The sequence below is a fragment of the Natator depressus genome, chromosome 6 (assembly GCF_965152275.1).
Source record: "Natator depressus isolate rNatDep1 chromosome 6, rNatDep2.hap1, whole genome shotgun sequence".
NCBI lineage: Eukaryota > Metazoa > Chordata > Testudines > Cheloniidae > Natator > Natator depressus.
Window position 1 is genome coordinate 9,300,626 of NC_134239.1, and position 23,593 is coordinate 9,324,218.

The window sequence follows — 23,593 nt, forward strand, 5'->3', positions numbered from 1 at the left end:
TCTGTGGCAGTCGGGGGAGGGGGATATTGGGATCTGGAGGTTCTGTGGCAGTTGGGTGGGGGGTGCTGGGGTCTGGAGGTTCTGTGGCAGTGGGGTGGGGGATATTGCTATCTGGAGGTTCTGTGGCAGTTGGGTGGGGGTGCTGGGATCTAGAGGTTCTGTGGCAGTCGGGGGTGGGGGGTGCTGGGGTCTGGAGGTTCTGTGGCAGTTGGGTGGAATGTTGGGCTCTGGAGGTTCCATGGCAGTTGGGCATGTCGTGGTTTGGTGTCTCTGGGGCAGTTGGGTGGGAGGCTGGGGCCTGAGGTGGACAGCGGGTCACAGGCATGAGGTAAATACCTCAGTCACAAACCCTGGCGGGAGCTGAGGAGGCAGAAATGTCTCAGGGATTCATGGCCCCTGCTGTCACTGAGCCCACCATTTTGTGGGGACTGTGGTCAAGCGCACACCTGTCTGTTCCTATCTGAGCTGAGACCCAACTCATTTCACACTAGGCCTAATGAACACAGTAAATGAGATTCACACACTAAGGTCCTGGCCTGTATCCCATTCCCTGCCCCCCTGAGCGAGCCAGTCCCCTGCCCTGGGGCTGGATCAGAGCCAGTGCCCCCTAGAGGGGAAGGTCCCGTATCCCATTCCCCCCAACCCCCTCACCCTCTGAGCCACCCACTCTCCTGCTCTGAGGCTGCTCGAAGCTCCTAGAGGGGAAAGGCTGCACGTCCCATTCCTGGACCTGAGAACAGAGGGGACAGTCCCTGTCTGTATAAACCCAGGGAGGCTCCTTTTGATTCATCTCTGGGTCCCTCAATCCTGGAGAGATATAGACAGATTGCAGGGAGCCTAGGGCAAAGCAACAGACATGATCAGAGGCTGTAGGGACCAGTTTACAAGGGGAGATGAAAGGAGTCAGCTCAGCAGGGGCTGAGTGGGGGATATACAAAGGGTGGTGCTGGGATCTGAGGTTGCTGGGATCTTGGTTCAGGAACAGTGGAAATTCCCAGCTCCCTGGTCACGACAGCTGCAAAGAAAGCTCCAAGTCTGGACGCTTCTATTGTCAAAAGAAGTTAAGAGATGAGCTAAAAATCCCTCCTCTACCCCCAGATCATCCCCATTGAGCCCCATCCCACTTTTCATGGCCTCTTGTACAAAAATGCCACAGACTCAGTAAGGTTAAGGCCAGAGGCTGGAGAGCTGAGAGATGTGTAAACTATGGTTTTTAGCTACTTCAGTGGAAAGAGCATGGTTTAAAATGATAACACACAGTCCTTTCCTCTCAGGTGTGCCTTAAGCATCAGAGTTTATTGGAAACAGACAAATGCAAAAACAACAACCAACCCTGCCCCCCCCCCGCCCCAGCTCACCTGCGCCTCTGCTCCGCCTCCTCCACGAGCACGCTGCGTGCCCGCTTTTTCCCCCTCCCTCCCACGCTTGCTGCCGTGAAACAGCTGTTTTGTGCGGCAAGCGCTGGGAGGGATGGGGGAGGAGGGGGAATGCAGCGCGCTCAGGGGAGGAGGTGGGGCCGGGGTGGGGATTTGGGGAGGGGTCCAATGGGGCAGGGAGGGGGCGGAGTTGGGGCAGGGACTTTGGGGGAAGGGGTTGGAATGGGGGGGGAGTGCGAGCACCCACCGGTGCCATGAGAAGTTGGCATCTACGTTGGGCTAGATGGACCATTGGTCTGACCTAGTATGGGTATTCTTATGTAGAGGTGGCTGAAACTGGGAAACTGCCAGGAGCAGGGGTGCCTGAGACCCCCGGGGTGGGGTGGCCCTGAAGCCCAGGGCCAAGATTGAGTTAAGGCTGTTTCCTGTTCTGTGTGCTAACCTCTGTCAAAGAAATAGACCTCCTTGAAAAGACTGGGTGTGGCAGGGCACGCTTTAGAGTTGGGGACAACGCCAGCAAGGTGACACGCTGGCAAACTTTGAACAAGGAAGCCTTCTCCAAAGTGTCTGTGATGAACATGAGAATGTTGGTAAATACTTCTATGATTGATATGCATGCATGCCTCAGTTTCCAGCATATGATATACTGTCAGAGGGTCCCCCTGCAATCACGTCAATTTCCCCTCCCCTAAAGTCCCCCCCTGCAGCTGGGTTGCGTCTGCTTGGTGTGGGTCCGCTGGTGCTTCATGAGGGCGGAGCTGTCTCTGAAGCCCTTCCCGCAGTCGGTGCATTTGTAGGGCCGCTCACCTGTGTGGGTGCGCCGGTGCTTGTTGAGTTTGGAGCTGTCGATGAAGCGCTTCCCACACTCGGTGCACTCGTAGGGCCGCTCGCCCCGGTGGATCCGCTGGTGCTGCATGAGCGACGAGCTCTGGTTGAAGGTCTTGCCGCACTCGGGGCAGCTGTAGGGTCTCTCTCCGGTGTGGATGCGCCGGTGCTTGATGAGGTTGGAGCTCTGGCTGAAGCTTTTCCCGCAGTGGCCACAGCTGTAGGGTTTCTCTCCGGTGTGGATGCGCCGGTGCTGGCTCAAGTTGGAACTGCTGCTGAAGCTCTCACCGCACTCGGCACAGGTGTAGGGCTTTTCGCCCGTGTGCGTGCGGACGTGCTGGGCGAAGGATCCCAGGCTGAAGCTCTTCCCGCACTCGCTGCAGATGAAGGGCTGCTCCCCGATGTGGGTGTGGTAATGCTTCACCAGGGTGTAGTTGCGGTTGAAGCTCTTCCCGCACTTGGTGCACTGATAGGGCCGCTCGCCCGTGTGGATGCGCTGGTGCTGGAAGAGGTGGGAACTCCGGATGAAGCTCTTCCCGCACTGGCCGCACTTGTAGGGGCGCTCCCCGGTGTGGATGCGCTGGTGATCGATGAGGTTGTAGCTGAGGACAAAGCACTTCCCGCACTCGGTGCACTTGTAGGGCTTCTGGCCCGTGTGGATGCGCTGGTGCTGGACCAGGTGGGAGCTCTGGCTGAAGCTCTTCCCGCAGTCCGAGCAGCTGTAGGGACGTGCCTCAGCCTGGGCTTGGTTGTGCTCTGTCATCACCCTGATGTCCATCTCATCCGGAGATATCGCCTCCGCCTCCTGCTGCCGTCCAACCCCGCTGGCCTCTCCCTGCTCAGCACTCCAGGACATCCCACAAGGCTCCCTTCCTGCAGGCCCTTCCTGCTCGGGATTATCCTCCTCCATCCCAGCACCTACTGGGAGAGAAGGAGAATCCAGGCAGGGCTTGTTCCCTGTGCCAGGGAGAGACAGGGCACAAAAGGGGGCAGAAAATCTGAAAAGCAGGAAATGAATCCCCCGCAAATCCTTCCCCAGAGGAGAGCGGAGGGGCTGGTTCTGCCCCAATGGCCTGGCTGAGCCCCCAGAGAATGGCTGGGGGAGGGCAGGGGACAGGGACCTGCTGGAGATGACACTGAGCGAGACCAGACAGAACTGTGGAGGGCTCCAGGCGGCTTTGCCGGGATCCCTTCACTCCCGTAAATTGCCAAACTAACCCAAGTTATTCGATGCCAGTTTTGCCACTTCCAGGCTCCCCCAGCTTTGTGGATCACTGACACCAGCCCTACGGGTTTGGGGTGCGGTTCTCTGGCCTGGGTTTGGCAGGAGGTCAGAGTAGCCGACCAGAACGGCCCCTTCTGGGCTTCCCCATCTATGGCTCTAGCATGGCACCCCAGGGTGCTGACTGTTAGTTCATAGAGACTCCCCAAGCCCTCGTCACTCCTTTGTCACCTGTGCAAGTGACGGCCAGGGTCTCCCTTTCCTCGGCGCCCTGGAGATCCCGGGCACACGGCTCGCCCCGGCGCTCCGTCCCGGAGATCCCGGGGTCAGGGACCAGGAATCCTGCCTGCAGGGGAGGAAAGAGGGGGGAGTCCTGCTTTGATAAATTACCATTAAACCCTTCAAAACTTCCCCAGGCGCTGGCTGCGTTGGGGGGACTCTGCTGGGCTCAGCTGCAGTTCGGGGAGCCCCGATCCCCTCCTCCCTGCAGCCCCTTCCTCCAGGCAGCGATTTCCTGCCCCCTGCTGCCCTTTCTCTCCCTCCCCTGCGTCCCCACTCACCCCCCGGCCGGGCCATCCCCTCGGCCCTCAGCAGGGACTCACCCCTGGGCAGGCAGGGGGACGGGGGAAGCCGGCCTGGGAGGGACCCAGGTGTCCGGGGGCTGGGACAGGAAGGTCCCTGCGCTATTACAGCCCTACCTAAGCCAGCCCCGGCTCCGCTCTGGGAAGCTGGGCTTGAATTTCTCTATTATATTAACACTGAAATCTCCAGTCAGCAGGAAATTATTTTTCTTCAGTTCCTTCCATCCCTGTTTCCGCAATGACTCAGAGAACAGTCCAGTTCCTTGCCGGAGGAGATCCGGCCATGGAACCCAGGAGTCCTGACGCCCAGCCCCGCCCCCGCGGCAATGCACTCGACCCCACTCTTCTCCCACAGGGCGGGCTACAGCCCAGGAGCCCTGGCGCCCAGCCCCCTGCTCTGCCCACTCAGCTCCCAGAACTGCGATCAGAACCCAGGAGTCCGAGCGTTAGCCAGTGCAGTGCTGGCTCCCAGGCTGCTCTTCAGGTTAGCTTGAAATGCCCCTTTCAGGTGAAGCCTGTTCAATGAGAGGCTTCCCAAACCTGTTATTCGCCCTTCACCTGGATAGCCCCGGGAGTGCTGCAGGCACAGGTGCCAGGTGGGTGCAGACAGGGGAGGAGATAGCAGGGGCTGCGGGTCGGGGGTGTGGGGCACAGGGGGGCGCTGGCAGGGCTGTGGGGGCGGGGAGAGCCCAGGGCTGGGCTAGCAGGGGTGGGGGTCGGGATTGAGGGGCACTGGCGGGGTGGGAGGGAGCCCACAGCTGGGCTAGCAGGGGTGGGATTGGGGGGCACTGGGGGGCGGCTAGCAGGGGCTGCGGGTCGGGACTGGGGGGCGCTGGCAGGGCTGTGGGGGCGGGGGGAGCCCAGGGCTGGGCTAGCAGGGGCGGGATCGGGGGGCGCTGGGGGCGGCTGGGCTAGCAGGGGCGGGATCGGGGGGCGCTGGGGGGCGGCTGGGCTAGCAGGGGCGGGATCGGGGGGCGCTGGGGGCGGCTGGGCTAGCAGGGGCGGGATCGGGGGGCGCTGGGGGCGGCTGGGCTAGCAGGGGCGGGATCGGGGGGCGCTGGGGGGCGGCTGGGCTAGCAGGGGCGGGATCGGGGGGCGCTGGGGGCGGCTGGGCTAGCAGGGGCGGGATCGGGGGGCGCTGGGGGGCGGCTGGGCTAGCAGGGGCGGGATCGGGGGGCGCTGGGGGCGGCTGGGCTAGCAGGGGCGGGATCGGGGGGCGCTGGGGGCGGCTGGGCTAGCAGGGGCGGGATCGGGGGGCGCTGGGGGGCGGCCGGGCTAGCAGGGGCGGGATCGGGGGCGCTGGGGGCGGCCGGGCTAGCAGGGGCGGGATCGGGGGCGCTGGGGGCGGCCGGGCTAGCAGGGGCGGGATCGGGGGCGCTGGGGGCGGCTGGGCTAGCAGGGGCGGGATCGGGGGGCGCTGGGGGGGGGCTGGGCTAGCAGGGGCGGGATCGGGGGGCGCTGGGGGGGGCTGGGCTAGCAGGGGCGGGATCGGGGGGCGCTGGGGGGGGGCTGGGCTAGCAGGGGCGGGATCGGGGGGGGCTGGGGGGCGGCTGGGCTAGCAGGGGCGGGATCGGGGGCGCTGGGGGCGGCTGGGCTAGCAGGGGCTGCGGGTCGGGACTGGGGGGCGCCGTGGCAGATGCACGTGTACCAGCCCCTTCATTCAGTCCCTGTCTCTGACATAAGCGGATTGGCTCCGGGTGACACACGTGGGGACGTGACGCCTGCGGACGGGACAGGATCTCAGGCCCGATGGATCCCCCGCGCTCCCAGCTGGAGCCCGGTCCCTGCCCCGGTTCCCAGCCGGGGGGCGGAGGCCGGCGGCTCCCCCGGGGCTCCCCGGACCAGCCGCTGCCGGAGCCCCGCGGGCGGCAGGACATGGGTACGGCGGGGCGCGAACCGGGTCCGGCAGGGCTGAAATCGGGAGTCGCTGGAGCCGCAGAGCTGGGCTCCGTGTGTGCGGCTGGAACAGACTCGGCGAGTGTTTGTGTCTCGTGCCCCAGGGGCTGCCCGCAGGGTTCACGTGCCCCAGATCATGGGGGAGCAGCAGAGAGATGGCTCCGTGGGGCTGGGAGCTGTGCCAAGGGGGCTGGCGATCCCAGCAGCCGCCCATGTGCCCCAGGACGAGCATGACCCCAGCAGGGCCCTCTGGATGTTGTGCCAGCCACGGGTCTCCAGCAGAGCGATTTGCTCCATAGGGGGCCATGCACGCGTCCCCGTGGGGCTATGCTCTGACCTCCCTGTCCTCCCCACAGATCGGCCTGCCCTGGGCGAGGAGGGGAGCGGCCTGGCACAGGAGCTGGTGGTCGCTGCGGCTGGCTACCAGGTGAGATGCGCAGCGGGATGTGCTATCGGACAGTGAGGACTGCACCTTCCCCTGGATCCTGCTCCACAGACTCCCCCTTTGGGCTCTCCCAGCTGTGCCCCTCACTGCCCGCCCTCCGATCCAGCGCTGGGGCCGTGGCTGGAGCAGCAGGTGCTGAGCGGGGTCCCTTCTGGTTCCAGGCGCCGGTGGGGTTCGAGGAGGTGGCCGTGTATTTCTCCCGGGAGGAGTGGGGCCTCCTGGACGAAGGGCAGAGGCAGCTCTACAGGGACGTCATGCAGGAGAACTACCAGACTCTCATCTCACTGGGTGAGGCGCCGTTGCCCCTCGGGGATCAGGAGCTGATGTAGCGGGGAGCCCTGGACAGCTTCGGCTCAGGGCTCTTCCCTGGCCCTGTAGATTTCTGGGGGATTGGCCCCTGCCCCCAACCCCACAGGAGAGACTGTCACCCCCACATCGGAAGGGGATTCACATGGGGTAGTTTGATCCCCTCCCCCAGGGCTCTCCAGGGCACAGGTGGCTGCATGTCCTTGCTCCAGTTCACACAGGCACTGAATCCCTGTGTCCCCCTCCCAAAGCAGCTCCGTGCCCAGCAGGGGCTCTGCTCTCTCTGCCGGGCTAGGAACGGCCCAGCGACTCCCTGAGCCATTCGGGCCTCTTACTGTGTGTTGAGATCCCTGACTCCCTTACGGGGAGGCACAGCCCATTTCCCCCAGGCATCACCCTGCCCCAAGGGTCCCTGTGAACATATCCTCCCCCACGCCCCCCAGCAGAGAACGGGGCCGGGGTTAAAACGAGAGCGTGTTCTCTGCACCGAGACCTCCAGGGAGACTTCACGAAGCGTCATCTCGCCTGTTTCCTTCCCCTGAGCAGGATTCCCTGTCCCGGCCGTGATCCCCAGGATGGAGCGAAGGGAAGAGCCGAGAGTCCCTGATCTCCAGGGCTCCCAGGAAAGGGAGAACCTGATGGTCATTTGCACAGGTGAGAAAGGAGTGACGCTGGCCCAGAGACCCGCCACGAACTAACAGCCAGCACCCCAGGGTGCCACGCTAGAGCCATAGATGGGGAAGGTCAGAAGGAACTGTTCTGGTCAGCAAGCCTGACGTCGCACCCCAAACCCATAGGGCTAGTGTCAGTGGTCCACAAGCTGGGGGAGCCTTGAAGTGGCAAAATTGGCATCAAATAATTTAGGTTAGTTTGGCAATTTACAGGAGAGAAGGGATCCCAGCAAAGCCGCCTGGAGCCCTCCACAGGTCTCGCTCAATGTCATCTCCAGCAGGTCCCTGTGCTCCTGACACATGTCACTCCCGGCTCTCGCCCACCCTGCCTGACCCCTGGGAAGAACCCTGCCCTCCCCCAGCTATTCTCTGGGGGCTCAGCAAGACCATTGGGGCAGAACCAGCCCCTCCGCTCTCCTCTGGGGAAGGGTTTGCAGGGGATTCGTTTCCTGCTTTTCAGATTTTCTGCCCCCTTTTGTGCCCTGTCTCTCCCTGGCACAGGGAACAAGCCCTGCCTGGATTCTCCTTCTCTCCCAGTAGGTGCTGGGATGGAGGAGGATAATCCCGAGCAGGAAGGGCCTGCAGGAAGGGAGCCTTGTGGGATGTCCCGAAGCGCTGAGCAGGGAGAGGCCAGCGGGGTTGGACGGCAGCAGGAGACGGAGGCGATATCTCCGGATGAGATGGACATCAGGGTGGTGACAGAGCACAACCAAGCCCAGGCTGAGGCACGTCCCTACAGCTGCTCGGACTGCGGGAAGAGCTTCAGCCAGAGCTCCCACCTGGTCCAGCACCAGCGCATCCACACGGGCCAGAAGCCCTACAAGTGCACCGAGTGCGGGAAGTGCTTTGTCCTCAGATATAACCTCATCGATCACCAGCGCATCCACACCGGGGAGCGCCCCTACAAGTGCGGTCAGTGTGGGAAGAGCTTCATCCGAAGTTCCCACCTCTTCCAGCACCAGCGCATCCACACAGGCGAGCGGCCCTACCAGTGCACCAAGTGCGGGAAGAGCTTCAAATGCAACTACACCCTGGTGAAGCATTACCACACCCATGCTGCAGAGCAGCCTTGCTTCTGCAGCGAGTGCGGGAAGAGCTTCAGCCTGGGATCCTTCGCCAAGCACGTCCGCACGCACACGGGCGAAAAGCCCTACACCTGTGCCGAGTGCGGCGAGAGCTTCAGCAGCAGTTCCAACTTGAGCCAGCACCGGCGCATCCACACCGGAGAGAAACCCTACAGCTGTGGCCACTGCGGGAAAAGCTTCAGCCAAAGCGCCAATCTCATCAAGCACCGGCGCATCCACACCGGAGAGAGACCCTACAGCTGCCCCGAGTGCGGCAAGACCTTCAGCCAGAGCTCGTCGCTCATGCGGCACCGGCAGATCCACCGCAGAGACCGGCCTTACGAGTGCACCGAGTGCGGGAAGCGCTTTCGCTGCAACTCATCCCTGATGAACCACCAGCGCATCCACACCGGGGAGCGGCCCTACAAGTGCCCCGAGTGCGGGAAGGGTTTCATCAATAGGTCCAGGCTCACCAACCACCGGCGCACCCATACTGGAGAGCGGCCCTACAAATGCACCGACTGCGGGAAGGGCTTTGGAGACAGCTCCGCCCTCATGAAGCACCTGAGGACGCACACCAAGTAGACACCCAGCAGATGGAGAGGGGGGCACTGGTTGCCCTCTAGAGAGTGAAATTGACATGTCCTGGGGAACAGGGGCCACTACAGAGGGGGACATTAATGTGCCTTCCAGGGGCGCTGGGGGGGACAAGGGCACCTTTATAGAGAGTAAATTGGCTTCCTCTCTTCTCACCCCCACTGCTCAGCAAGACATACCAATCCATCTCGGAAGCCTTGGCTCCTACCCGCAATGCATGCCAGTGCACTAGAAGCCCCCTTTTCCCCCCTCCAGTGGATCAAGGTGCTGATGGCCTCTGTGAAGATCCCAAAATGGCAGGAAGAGCGAAGGTAACTTGGTCAGCTTTGATGTGTAGATCTGTAGAGACAAAATAAGCAAACATAGTGAGGTATAGTGATTAGGGCTGGGGGTCAGGACTCCTGGGTTTGGTCCTTAGAGAGGGGAATGGGGTCTAGGGGTGATATCAGAGGGGGCTGGGAGAATCAGGACTCCTGGGTTCCAGCCCCAGCTCTGTCACTTGACCTCTCTGGGCCTCTCTTTGTACAATGGGAATAATGATACCCATATTATTCTTTATTTGATGACAGGTTTCAGAGTAACAGCCGTGTTAGTCTGTATTCGCAAAAAGAAAAGGAGTACTTGTGGCACCTTAGAGACTAACCAATTTATTTGAGCATAAGCTTTCGTGATTTACAGCTCACTTCATCGGATGCATACTGTGGAAACTGCAGAAGACATTATATACACAGAGACCGTGAAACAATACCTCCTCCCACCCCACTCTCCTGCTGGTAATAGCTTATCTATTCTCCTTACAATGTGTATGATAACCAAGGTGGGCCATTTCCAATCATACACATTGTAAGGAGAGTGGTCACTTTAGATAAGCTATTACCAACAGGAGAGTGGGGTGGGGGGAGGTATTTTTTCATGCTTTGTTTGTATAAAAAGATCTTCTACACTTTCCACAGTATGCATCCGATGAAGTGAGCTGTAGCTCACGAAAGCTTATGCTCAAATAAATTGGTTAGTCTCTAAGGTGCCACAAGTACTCCTTTTCTTTATTTGATGAGTAATTCTCTAAGCAGAAGTGGCTCTCAGTTGACCTGCTTTGTTCATGCTCTGAGTTGGCTGCAGAGCATAGATCTCTCGGTCTTTTCTTAGTCTGGTTTGCAGTAGTTAAGATCCACAATTGATCTCTCATTTCTCTCAACCAACCAGGAGAAGAAATTTAAAGGCATCCTGGAAAGGGAAATAAAACTGGGGATTGTGCCCCTCAATTTTGCTACTTTATGATGCACAAAGCAAAGCCTGGGGAAGGGGCAGAGGGAATCAACCTGCTTGGGGCTTGTACATTAGACATTTGGGAGTTGTATAACTTGGAAGTCTCTTGGGAAGACTGGAGAACTGGGTCTGATCAGTTAAACCTGACTGAATGTGGAGAATGGCTTTAAAACATAAGTTAAGAGTTTTCAGTAGCAATCTCAGAGGACCTCCATTGTGTGAGATATTTTGGAGGCCTAATTTTCAGGTGGAAGTGCTCAGCATTGTCTCAGAATTGGGCCCCCTTAACCATTAACAGCTGGGCACTGCCTGTCACCATTGAAAGTTTTGATATAAATTTTTAACAATGAGGATTTTTCTCCAATATGCTCCTGGGATAACTGAGTTAGATAAGTGTCAACAAAGTGAGCCTGTCAGATTCTTTGCCTGTGTTAATATTTATGTAACTCAAATGCCTGTATCAAGGCATCATGGAGTGCTCTGCTTACCACTGGAGCGCCTTCTTGTGGCCACAGCTGGGGTTAGCTCTGCCAGTCTGACGCCCCTTCCTGACGTGCTCACTCCGTCTCTCTCTCGGGACTCAATGGCTCCCTCTTCGTGGCTTCGCCCTTTGGCCAGGTCACTGTAGTTTTCCCCTTCTGGGGGGTGGGGGTTTGTGTATCCAAGTCTCTCTGTACCAGTCGTCCCAGGCAGTCTTCCAGTTCACTGCCCATCAATGGGGCCATTTCCCCAGTGGGTGGTAGGGGAACCTAGACCTGGCCTCTTCTCTGGGTTCCAGCCCAGGGACCCTACATCCAGTGGCTAAGACCTGCACTGTCCCCCACCTGACTTCTGTTTCTCTGGTCTGCTTCCTACGTTGTCTCTGTCCAGCTTCTTTTCCATCCTCCTCCGGGTTTGCCTTTCCCTCTGGGCCAAGCTCCCTGCTCTCCCAAGCCCCAGAGTGACTACAGACCTCGTCCCTGCAGCCCCTTTCTGCCCTCAGCTACCTGGCTTTCTACAAGCCCTTCCTATTCCTGTCCAGGTGAGCTTCATCCTTTAATTAGTCCTCTTTGCTCCCTGGTTCCCTGTCCAGGTGCAGCCTTGGTGGTTAATTGGTCCAACTAGCCACGTTAAGCCCTTCAGAGGTGGTGTGGGGTGAACACCCCATCAGACATGGGTTTACCAGGTCTATGCTACATCCCGGCCTTTAAACAGTCTCCCTTTCAGTGTGGCAGACCTCAGGGGGCCACACTGTTCCACCAGGGTAGGCCATACAGCCTTCGTGACTCCAGGATTGGGCCTTCAGGCTCCAGCACCCCTGTTTGCCACCAGGAGCTCCTACAGCGAGTCCAGCTGAGATCAGACTTCTGCGGAGACATTCTTGTCTCAGGGAGCGATGCAGCCCATTGCGTATTAGCAGTGATGCTGAGCTCTTTCCTCACTGCAGAGTGTCAGAGGAAGTTGCCTGCTCTTTACAGGCCCAGCAGCTAGGCGTTCTTGTTCATTGGCAGTCCCATTATGTCTTCCGGATCTTTCATTCAGATGTGTTGATTCTTTTCTGCTCCTAAAGACACCTTGGTACCATCTCAGACAGTCTACCTGCCATTCTGCCAGCCCTCATTCCCTGTTCTACTCAGTGTGAAGCCATACAAAAAGTGCACAGGGAAACTGAGACACGCATCTGGATCATAAAAATATTACCAACTTTCCCATGTACATCACAGCATAACAGGCACTCTGGAGAAAAATCTTCTTTGTTAAAAATTCACCAACCCTTTGCCTTGGGAGTTCTGTGTTAGGGGGCTTATTCCTTCACCCACTTACTTCCCTGGTCCTTCTCGCATGAACAGAGAGCAACAATACCCGAAGGCCAAAGGTGCAAACAATTCGATGTTTATTGGGGTGAACTTCCAGCAAGCATGATTCCAGTTTCCTTCCTTAGTGTTCCCCTTCCCAGCTCTGACAGCACAGAGCCTTACCTGTGTCCCTGTTCCCACTCCTGCCCTTAGCCAAACATGATTCCAATTTCCCCACCCCCATTCCCTGTTCCCATCCCATCCCACCACACACCCACCCACTCACTTCCTGATTGACTGCAGACTATATAGTAAAACTTGAGTTCTGCTTAGCTATACCTTAACCAATCACTTTCCTGAAATTTAACTAACCAATCCTAACATATTGTAACATGATTATGTAACCAATTATATCCCACCACCTTAATTAGTTTACACCCAGCAAAATTAATTATACAGCAGACAGAAACAATCCCAGAACCAGACAGAGATTATACAGACAAACAATGGGGAAATGGGGACTACACTGATAGAACAAACACAGAAATGAGGATTTCACATCCCACCTATTGAGAAGTGAGTTCTTGCCAGACAGGATGCTATCAACCTAAGTTTCCTTTTACATTTTCTAGGCACTTCCCTTTCTCTGGAGGTGATGGGCACTATCAGGACAGGATTGTATTCCTAACAGCCCAATAGCACCTTCTTTCAATGTGACTAGTTTGGAATGTGAGGAGGTGACCGGTCGCTTCCCAGCTTATGGCTGCCTCTGTTGCTTAGCCAAAGGCCTTAGCCTAAGAACAGGGCCTCAGACTGTCACAGTAAGAGAAGGCCCTTACGCTGGCAGACAGTGATTTTGATTCTTTCTTTTATACCTCTAGAACTAGCCAAGTGATAAGAATACACCTAAATTCTTAGCGTATAGGCCTTTACAGACAGGCCTGAATATCTATATCCTAACATTCTGTTAAACTCTCGAGCATCCTCACCTGATGCTTCACAGGGAAATAAAATAAGATCACACATTCCTAGTGGTTCTAAGTTTAAAGAATAAATCTCAGGGCTTCCCCCAGCCCTGTTGTATTTCTACAGGCAAAGCTGTCACTGGAGTTTGGTGGAGTTATGTCTGCAAGACAGAATTCTTTATAAAAAACCCAGCAGCCCAGGGGAACTATCTATGCATAAGTAAAGGCAGAAAAGGTGATTCGTCTGGTCTTGGAGCTGTGTAGATTAAAGAAGGGATACAAGTCAGGACTTCTGGGTTTTCTTCCCACCTCTGATAGAGGGAAAATGTAGCGTGGATTAGAACGGGGGAGGCTGGGAGTCAGAATGCCTGGGCTGTATCCATGGCTCTTGGAGGGAAGTGGGGTCTATTGGTTGCAGCAGAGGAGGCCATGGAAATCTAGATTTCTGTGTTCTCTTCTTCGCAAAAGAATGGCTCTCTGGCCCTTTGCCAAGTGCCCTCAACAACCAGACACTTGCCCGGCACAGGTTGTGCACGGCAACTAGTAGCAGGCACCCAACTCTAGGCAGGGGCTAAGTCTGCGGCAGGGCTGCATGGAGAATTTACACCAGGACTTTTTAGAATCCCGAGCTAGCATCAAGACGTGGCATGGAAAAGCTGTGATTGAAGAAAGGGGTGAGAGAGGGGGAAGAAGGAGAGAGAGAAAATGGCTAAGATTTTTTCTAAACTGGCTAATTATTTTGAGGGTGCTCAGTCTGAGTCTGATTTTTCAGAGGGTGATCACTCAGTGCTTTCTGGGGAATCACTTTCCTTGTAAGGGGGTCTCCCCCAATTTGAGTCCCCTAAAAACTGAGACACTGAATCACTCGCTGCTTTTGACAGTGGTGGCCACTGAATCATCAAAGTAACTAGCTAGAATCCCTGCTGTCTCCTTAGCCAGGTCTTCCACACACCCTCTCTTAAGTCAATTGTTTGGTCTTTTGATTCTCGTGGGGAAGTGTCTTCTAAAACCAAAGGAAACCCAGATGGTTTTAGAGAAGTGACTGTTGTTAAAATGCCCTTTTAAAGTGATTTTTTTGTGAGCCTCGTTTTTTTGTTGTGTTTTTTCTTTTTGAGGGAGAGTGTGCATATTTTAATTTGGGAATTTTTATAAACATGGGGAGGGGGGAAGTTGAGGGATTGGCATGATTTCATCTTAGCAGGAAAGAGAGAGCTTTTTCCTGCAACTTCACAGGACGCTATAATCCAGAGATACTTCTCCTGCAGCTTCATCAGCTGTCATAACACAGAGATCTCGTTCCACTTATTTCAATCAATGTTATTATGAGTTGAGAGAGACTTAATGAAGGAAATCTACTCATGGAGGGATTGGGGCCTTCTCACTATGTAGCTTTTAAGGGAGAGGTGTTAGATTAATTCAGATATTTTTCTGTAGGGCTGATTTTAATTCTTTATCCATTTTTTTTAACTAGTGATATTTTTCTATCTATGTAGTGAGCTTCCTGTAGTTAGATCTAAGAATAAATAAATATTTGGATCTAAATGATGGAGAGTGTGTGTGTGTGTGTGTGTGTGTGTGTTTCCTTTGTGGTCTATGGAATCCAGAAAACCATGGCTGTGTGGAAATAAGAAGTCTGGGGGGGGTAGGGATTCTGTGCGGGTGAACTGAGCTAAGAGGGGTCACAGGAAGGGAGTTCAGAGGCCTGTGTGAAGGATTTGAATCCCAGTGCCTGGATTGCTGCAGGGTAAGAGATGGTGTGATCCCCGAGAGATTCTCCAGGCTCCGTTTTGTGTCCCTAGCTTGCATTTTGAATATGCTGAGGTCATTCCACCATGAGAAGTTGCAGGTCACATGATACTTCATTGCTGAAAGTAGGCCAAAAAGTTAAAAGTTCAGCGGAAGGGGAAAAAAAATAGGTCGAAAGCTCTGCAGGTCGAAAGTTCAGCGGGGAAAAAGCCCCCAGAGAAAACCACCGAACTGGCAGAAAGAGGTGCAGCATAACTCTGTGGTAAACAACTTGTGATCTGCATGTGTTGTAAAGATCTGCGAGCTGACAGGACAGTATAAAAGGCAGATAGAACGGTTGAGAGAGGAATTAGGAGACCAGCTGCTGGCAAAAGGGGGCCAGTGAGGTAGCCAGAATGGGGAAATTAATAGGAATCCTAACAAAGAACAGCAGAAATTCTGGAGAAACGTAGTGTGGAAGCGGCTGTTACAATATGAAAGCAGAGACCAAACTGACTGCAGAGCTGCTTTGAAGGTTACTAACGTATGAGGAAACTGTACCTACATCTCCCCCACCCCTCCACGCAGATAGCATAGGGAGGCTGGGCACTTCTGGTTTCCCCAGTGTCAGCATACGATCCTGCTGACTTAGTGACCCATTTAGATCAGGAAACCTGGGGAAGAACCACAATCTAAATTCCCTCTAAGCTGTGTGGCTGTGCAGCCGACTGTTAAGCCCAGCGCAGGGGCTCAGGGCTGCGACGGGGAGAGAGGCTTCTCCCCGCTGGCCCCAGCATGGACCTGCTGCAGCAGGGAGAGGCGCCCCTCCGCGCCGGCCATAGCGCAGACCTGCCCCGGACTTGCTGCGGCTGGAGGAGAGGAGCCCCTCCCTAGGCCCGGCCCAGGCCTGCCGGATTTTCCGCGGAGAGATGCCTCTCTCCAGGCCCCGGGCTGCTGCGGCGAGAGAGGGCTGGGGGGAGTCCTCTCTCCCGACCACAGCCCTGGGGCAGCCTGCACCCCAAACCTCTCTGACCCAGCCCTGAGCCCCCTCCCACACCCCAAATCCCTCATCCCTGACCCTACCCCAGAGATTGCACCCCCAGCCAGAGCCCTCATCCCCCCCACATCCCAGCCCTGAGCCCCCTCCCACACTCCGAACCCCTTGGCCCCACCCCCACCACATGAATGTTATGTGAACCTATATGAGGGTGATGTGTTGCACATCACCTCCATATTGGTGCCCATAACAAAATTCGTTCCACACACGGACATAAAAATTAGAGGGAACACTGCTCACAATGTATGTGGAGTTTAATAAGGGAGCGCTTGGACAAAATATGTTTAGTACAAGGAAACCAGATCTGCTGCATACTGGCCATGTGTAGCCAAACACAATCGCTTAGGACAATTTGAACTGTATGCTATTGTAGTTTGAATGCTCTTTAGCTTGTGATAAGTTATTTGTGTGTTGTTTGCATTTCGATTAGTACTCTGTTCCGGGTTAGTACGTACACGAATAAAAAGTGCCTGGCTGCCTGTCCTTCAAGTGTTTCCCTCACAACCCTGGAGACCCACGCCTCGGGAAGGAGAGATTAAGGGGGGTGATAGGCAGGTTATTCAAGAGGTGCCCCAAAGCCAGTTTTTCAGGGTAATAGGTGGAGCATTCTGTATCTCTCGGTCATGCCTGGGTGGTGCTCTGGTTCCTGGAAAAGATTAAAAGGAAACAAAGAAAATGACAGGGAGTCTTTAATAGAGCTCCATTTCTGTAACCCCTGGTTGCATCAGAATCAGGGCCACATTCTGATCTTGATGATGCTGATGTAAATCCGGAGGGACCCCCGCCCCCTGCCGTCCATGGAGTCAGGGCTGCGTTCTGATTGTTCTTATTAGCAAATAGGCTCAAGAGTTCTGGTCTCTTGTTTGTTCCTTTAAGATCTAGAGCCATGTTCAATTTTTGGATAACACACAGAGGTTTTGCCGAGAACAGGGGTGGGCAAACTTTTTGGCCCGAGGGCCACAGCTGGGTATGGAAATTGTATGGTGGGTCATGAATGTTCACAAAATTGGGGGTTGGGGTGTGGGAGGGGGTGAGGGCTCTGGCTGGGGGTACGGGCTCTGGGGTGAGGCCAGAAATGAGGAGTTCAGGGTGCAGGAGGGGGCTCCTGGCTGGGGCAGGGGGTTGGGGTGTGGGGGGGGAGGGGGAAGGGGAAGGTTCTGGCCTGAGGTGCGGGCTCTGGGCTGGGGATGAGGGATTTGGGCTGTAGGAGGGTGGTCCAGGCTGGGACAAAGGGGTTAGGAGGACAGGAGGAGGGTTGGGGCAGGGGGTTAGGGCATGGGGGGGGGCGGTAGTGAGGATTCCACCTGGGGTGCGGGCTCTGGGGCGGGGCCAGAAATGAGGAGTTCAGGGTGTGTGAGGGGGCTCCAGGGTGGGGTAGGGGGTTGGGGTCAGGGGTGCAGGCTGTGGGCCATGCTTACCTCAAGCAGCTCCTGGAAGCAGCGGCATGTCCTCACTCTGGTTCCTATGAGGAGGTGCGGCCAGGAGGCTCTACGCGCTGCCCCGTCTGCAGGCACCACCCCTGCAGCTCCCATTAGTCGCAGTTCCTGGCCAATGGGAGCCTCAGGGGTGACGCCTGGGGCAGGGCTAGCACACGGAGCCCCCTGGCTGCCCTTAAATGTAGGAGCCATAGGGGGGACATGCCGCTGCTTCCAGGAGCCTCAGCACACGCGTGGAGCGGCCTCCAATCCGTCTCCCTGGCGGGAGCAGGGCAAGCCCCAGACCCCACTCCCCAGTAAGAACTCGAGGGTCGGATTAAACCGTCTGGAAGGCTGGATGTGGCCCACGGGCTGTAGTTTGCCCACCCCTGTTCGAGAGGGATACTATTATTTGATTGTAGCACAATAATGAATGACAAAGCACAATATGATAATAATAGTAATAATGATAATTACTCCAGCCGGGACAGGTTCGGCGATTTAGAACTCACTACTTAAAGAATTCAATGTCAGCATGAGAGAGAAATAAAATTATGAAATGCACAGACCAGTCAAAAAACTAAAATTACAGCACTGTGAAAGAATAAAATTACAGAGAATATATGTGCATTGCAGGAAGTACCAAGAAGTAACAACAAACAACAACAACAATATAAGTATGTGCTGGGAGGTGAGTGTGAAAGAGAGAGTGGGTGTGAGCTGGGGAAGTGTGAGAGACCGCGCACTGCCCCTTTAAGAGAAGGCACCCACCAGTCTAAATAAAAAGCTCCTTTCGACACAGTAGCAGGTGCCAGCAGCCCTGTCCCTCTCTTGGTGAGCCCTATCCCCACCCCCGACTCTGCTCTGCAGAGATAGGGTACATGGCAGGGTATACAGGGGACACCCTGGCATCAGTGGCGCCCTTATTCCCCAGCTGCGGGGGGGGGTTCCAAGGAGCTGCGGGGCTGCAGACGCCAGCAGAGCGGCAGGGGCACCGCTGATCCAGAGGCACCCCGTTTATAATGGCGCCCCCGGCCTTCGCTCAGTTCGCCCCTGTGTAAGGCCGGCCCCGGGTGTGGTCATACTGGTGAAAGAACGGAAGCATGCTTTAGAAGGCATAGATGAAGCTTCCAACTTCCGTCCCATTGAGTTCTGGTGAAGAGAAGGAGGCTACACACAGTGTCCATGGTGCTTGGGAGGAGCAGGGGAAGAGTGGGGTTTGGGAGGAGACTGGGCCAAACGGGAACCCTGAATTTGTGCACCCACCAGCTTTCCTGGTATTTCAAGTTCTAGATTCCAACCTGGTTGGAAGGCGGCTGTTCAGAACCATCCATAAGTCATGTTTAATTGGGCTGCGAAGTTTCACAGACACAAGGTCATGCTCCCAGAGTTCAAATAAATTGGAAAACCAGCATTGTACATTACAAGTAGCACCCTGGGCCGGCAGACAGGAGGGAACATGGCAGGTACCGTTGCTGGAGCAGGGATGCTGCAGGCCGGGGACCAAGTCATGCTCTTTGCCACACTGTTACAGCCCCTTGGGAATCAATGATGAGAATGATGGGGTCTAAATTAGCTGGTACTACTCAAGAAAGAGAGATCTTGGAGTCATTGTGGATAGTTCTCTGAAAACATCCACTCAATGTGCAGCAGCAGTCAAAAAAGCAAACAGAATGCTGGGAATAATTAAGAAAGGGATAGATAATAGGACAGAAACTATCATCTTTCCTCTATAAATCCATGGTATGCCCACATCTTGAATACTGTGTGCAGATGTGGTCGCCCCATCTCAAAAAAGATATATTGGAATTGGAAAAGGTTCAGAAAAGGGCAACAAAAATGATTAGGGGTATGGAACAGCTTCCGTATGAGGAGAGATTAATAAGACTGGGGCTTTTCAGCTTGCAAAAGAGACGGTTAAGGGGAGATATGATTGAGGCCTATAAAATCATGACTGGTATAGAGAAAGTAGATAAGGAAGTTTTGTTTACTGCTTCTCATAACACAAGAACTAGGGGTCACCAAATGAAATTAATAGGTAGCAGGTTTAAAATAAAAGGAAGTATTTCTTCACACAACGCACAGTCAACCTGTGGAACTCCTTGCCAGAGGATATTGTGAAAGCCAAGACTATAACAGGGTTCAAAAAAGAACTAGATAAATTCATGGAGGATAGGTCTATCAATGGCTATTAGCCAGGATGGGCAGGGATGGTGTCCCTAGCCTCTGTTTGCCAGAAGCTGGGAATGAGCGACAAGGGATGGATCACTTGATGATTACCTGTTCTGTTCATTCCCTCTGGGGCACCTGGCACTGGCCACTGTCGGAAGACAGGATACTGGGCTAGATGGACCTTTGGTCTGACCCAGTATGTCCGTTCTTATGTTCTTATGTAATGATGTTAAACCTACTCAGGGCCATTACACCAGCACAGTATAGCCACAAAATGGTGCAGTCCGGCCTCACCTTGTCACAGTTGGGCCCTGATTTTCTTCAAATGCTTTCACTTCTTTCCACAGCTCTATTCCATAGCTTGGCTTTGTTCCTTTTAATGGTCATTTCTGAATCAGACAGTGGATCGTTTTCAAAGCATCTGACCTATGGAATCCTTCATGTCTCAATCCAGAATTGAGGATATTTGCCACAGAGGAGGAAAGGAAGGGGCAGGCCTTTGGGAATTCATATGAAACAAATTTCTTATTAATTCAACACCCCTCCCTTCTATCTCCTTTTCATGCAAAAATGCCCTGCGCTATGAATGTCAGGTGTGGTACCTACGAGAAAGGACATACACACACCACACCAAAGGCATCCCGATGGCTCAGTTACAGGAATGGTCTTATTGATAATGGTAACCATTTTCTACATCTGTTTGAGTCACATCACTGGACTCTTCCTGATGGGTGACATCTTATTCCTGCAGTAGTGAATGGGACAGCTCATGTGAATCAGCATTCCCCAACATAAGTAAGGTATTTGCGATGTATCTAAAGCACATATATGGCTCCAGCTACTGCAACAATTGAGTATCTCACAACCTTTTAATGTATGTGTTCTCAGAACACCTCTGTGAAATAAGGAAGTGCTATTAACCCCATTTTACAGAAAGGCAAATGAGGGGCTAAGTGACTTGTCCAAGGTCACACAGCAAATCTGTGGCAGAGACAGGAATTTAACTCCTCTTCCAAATTCCAGGCTAGCACCCAGACTGTTGGCCCTTCCTTCCTGTTTGGCCTTTTTCTCTCAGTATTGATCAAAGTATTCGTTCACCTGCTGCAACACTAGATACACTCTTGGGTGTAAACATATTGATGATAATATGATATATTGGGAATATGTAAATGCCAGCGTCTGAAGATATACCTTGAACGTCAGTTGCAATGGGCATTGTTAGCAGAGAAGTAGATTTGTGTGTGTGTAGAAGATCACTTTATGCTCCTTAACCCTTTTGCTGCCGTTCTTTGGGAACTCTTTTCTTGCAGCCAATGAGACTGCCACTCCAATCCAAAGAGAGCCTTGCTTTGTATCAGAGCATCTTGGCAAGACACCCAATTCCCGGCTCAGGATGGGTGGGGATATAGCGAGAGATGCCTCTTCCCAACAAGAAAGAGTTCAGTAGTGCATCAGATTCTATGCCTTGAGCTATAGCCCACTAGTCCATGGAAAAGCCGTCATTGAGTTCAGCACCTTTGGATCCAGCTTTTCTGCCATTGTACAATCTGGGAAGTTATTCCAGATTTATACGTGCGCTATTAAGCCCAGGCTTTGGCTCAGTGGCTCCACTTCCACACTGCTATGTCTCAGGGGACCGTTGGCCCCTTACTAAAACTCAGTGGGGGTGTTTTGGTTGGCTAGGGCCCAGCACCAAAAGGAAGGGGAGGGGTCGGTGGGAAACCAGGACCCGGAGACTGACAGTCCCCGGGGGCAATGGGGAGAGGCCAATGCTCCAGCGCGGCCTGATTGACAGGGGGGCCAGGCCAATGAGGGAGTCAGGGGGTCAGGAAGGTCCCGTCCTCCGTGTGAGCTGGAGTCGCCCTGCGTCAGACAGACAGAGTGGGGCCGAGCTAAGGAGAGAGCAGGCCCTGTGCTGGGGGCAGGGCTGCAGCCCCAGAGCCGGCGGGGGGCCAGAGAAGCAGCAGCCGGGCTGAGGCAAAGTGGAGCCTCTGGTTCCAGCTCACAGGGAGGACGGGGCCTTTCTGACCCCCCGACTCCCTGATTAGCCTGGCCCCCCTGTCAAGCAGGCCCGACCTGGAGCATTGGCCTGTCTCCATTGTCCCTGGGGACTGTCAGCCTCAGGGGCCTGGTTTCCCACCGACCCTTCCCCTTCCTTTTGGTGCTGGGCCCTAGCCAACCAAAATACCCGCACTGAGTTTTAGTAAGGGGCCAACAGACCCCTGACATATGGAATATGCCAGCAGCTGCTGAGATAAACGTCAGATTCTGAACAGAGATAACAGGGTTATTGTTACATATCCTCATAAGTCAGAGATCAAGATGTGTTGGGAAGACATAAAGAGACTCATCGATTCCTAGATTTTTTTAAAGTGACTTAAACATGCTGAAAGGACCAATATCTTTATCTGGTTGAACTTCCTTCATAACACAGGCACAAGACCCAGTAATTTGTCCATTGAGTCCATGAATTCTGTTCAAGCTACAGCATATGATTTAGGAAGACATCGTGCCTTGATTTTAAGACATTACATGATGGAACATCCACCGCAGTAATAGGTAATTTGTTCCAATAATTAATTACCCTCACGAAGAAAAAGGTGCACCTCGTATCTGGACTGAGTTTATTTAGCTTCCAGCCACTGAATCTTATACCTCTGTCTGCAGAAAGAAAGATCTTTACCCGATTGGAAATCTTTGTCCCACACAGACACGTATACAGCATATTTAAGTCACTTCTTGACCTTCCCTTGGATAAACTAACTAATAAAAATAAGATGAATCAGTAGAACTCCGTATTTTCAGGGCCAGATCCTCATTTGCTGTCATTCGTGTAGCTCCATTGACTTCAAGTGACTTCAATGAAATTATACAACAACCTAGGGTCTGGAACTCAGTTCCTAAAACACAAGCCAATACTTGAGGTACTAAAGAAGAATTTCTCTCAACTGTCAGCAGTAGAGCTGTGCGGAGGACAGTGATTGCCAGGGGATGTTGTGAAGGCCAAAAGTATAACTGGGTTCAAAAAAGAATTAGATAAGTTCCTGGAGGACTGGTCCATCAATGGTTATTAGCCAAGATGGTCAGGGATGCAACCCCATGCTCTGGGTGTCCCAAAACTTATGACTGTCAGAAGCTGGGAGCGGATGACAGGGTGTGGATCACTTGATAATTGTCCTGTTCTGTTCATTCTCTCTGAAACATCTGATATTGGCCATTGTGGAAGACAGGACGCTGGGCTAGATGGACCATTGGTCTGACCCAGTATGAACCATTCTTATGTTCTCAGGTGATGGGCTGGGTGATGCTTTCTGTTAAGATGGCTGATGCTGGTATCTGGGCGTGGCTCTATTCTTTTTCCCCCTTCCTCTGCCTGCACAGTTCTCAGCTCTAGGATACCGCTGCTTCTGTAGGCCATGCAGGAGGCTCTCCAGCCTTTAGAATTGCTTTTTCCGCTCCCCTGGGCTATATTCTGGGCAGGGGAGCAAGATAAAAACTCCACTGTGTTTGGGTGAGGGCAGAAAGGGGGTGGCAGCAGCAGGATGCAGAAGGGAGCAAATTGCATGAAAAAGAGGGGAAATGTTTGACTGGGCGTCATGGGTCTGAAAGGCAGCGGGCCTACGGGTTAGGCTGTGATTCCTCAGACCTTTTCAGACAGATGCAATCTTAATTCTTTCCCCTTCTGCATATGCATTATTAGAGTTCAGGTAGTGTGAAGTCAATTGAAGTTTTGGCACTTGTGTTTAATAAGATCAGGATTTAGTGCAAAATATAGACATATATGCAACTGCCATGAACATTATCGATATATTTCTAACCAATAAAGCAGAACTAAATGACAAACTAACTTTTCTGCAACACTGAAAAAAATGTCCATGTGGCTCCAAGTACAAACTATTTACTGTATAGCATGGAGGGTAGTGCCACAGATAAGGTTGAGTTTGCTTCCACTTAAGCAGAGATCCACTGTGGTGTCTGAGGTCACTGCCTTTCATGCTGACTATATTAACTCCTTGTTTCCTTGTACTCCCCTATTAATCTGTCTGTGTCCAGTTGTTGCCTCTTGACGTATTTAAACTATGTTCTCCTCCTATTTACAGCACTACATCCTGCCTAAAGAATGAATTTTCTGAGAATTTGCTAGTGCATCTGTTAATTAATTTCTGAGTTAAAATGAATTAAAAAATACGTCCTTTAAAAGTGTAACACAGTGTCAAACCATTTGTTTCTCCCTA

At 53.9% G+C, this 23,593-nt stretch overlaps 2 protein-coding genes across 12 annotated transcripts in view; one reads left to right on the forward strand and one right to left on the reverse strand.

Annotated features, from left to right (window-relative positions):
* Positions 1-1,562: 1,562 nt before the first annotated feature.
* LOC141988566 (uncharacterized) lies at positions 1,563-4,596 on the reverse strand. 11 transcript variants are annotated; one of them, XM_074954405.1, is made up of 3 exons: positions 4,545-4,596; positions 3,655-3,769; positions 1,563-3,158 (listed from the first exon to the last, which is right to left on the reverse strand). In XM_074954405.1, the coding sequence occupies exon 3, from the start codon at positions 3,109-3,111 to the stop codon at positions 2,065-2,067; it is 1,047 nt and encodes a 348-aa protein (XP_074810506.1). In that variant the 5' UTR covers positions 3,112-3,158; positions 3,655-3,769; positions 4,545-4,596; the 3' UTR covers positions 1,563-2,064. The 11 variants fall into 11 exon arrangements, with proteins under 11 accessions (XP_074810506.1, XP_074810511.1, XP_074810507.1 ...); XM_074954410.1 differs by having other exon boundaries at positions 1,563-3,119; positions 4,563-4,578; XM_074954406.1 differs by having other exon boundaries at positions 4,563-4,568.
* A 1,122-nt stretch (positions 4,597-5,718) lies between these two features.
* The window catches only part of LOC141988527 (uncharacterized), a 93,370-nt gene continuing 75,495 nt past the window's right edge, over positions 5,719-23,593 (forward strand). Inside the window, 5 exon segments of the mRNA XM_074954321.1 lie at positions 5,719-5,883; positions 6,257-6,327; positions 6,507-6,633; positions 7,198-7,305; positions 7,824-8,847. Coding sequence (XP_074810422.1) covers positions 5,754-5,883; positions 6,257-6,327; positions 6,507-6,633; positions 7,198-7,305; positions 7,824-8,847 — 1,460 coding nt within the window. The 5' untranslated portion in view covers positions 5,719-5,753.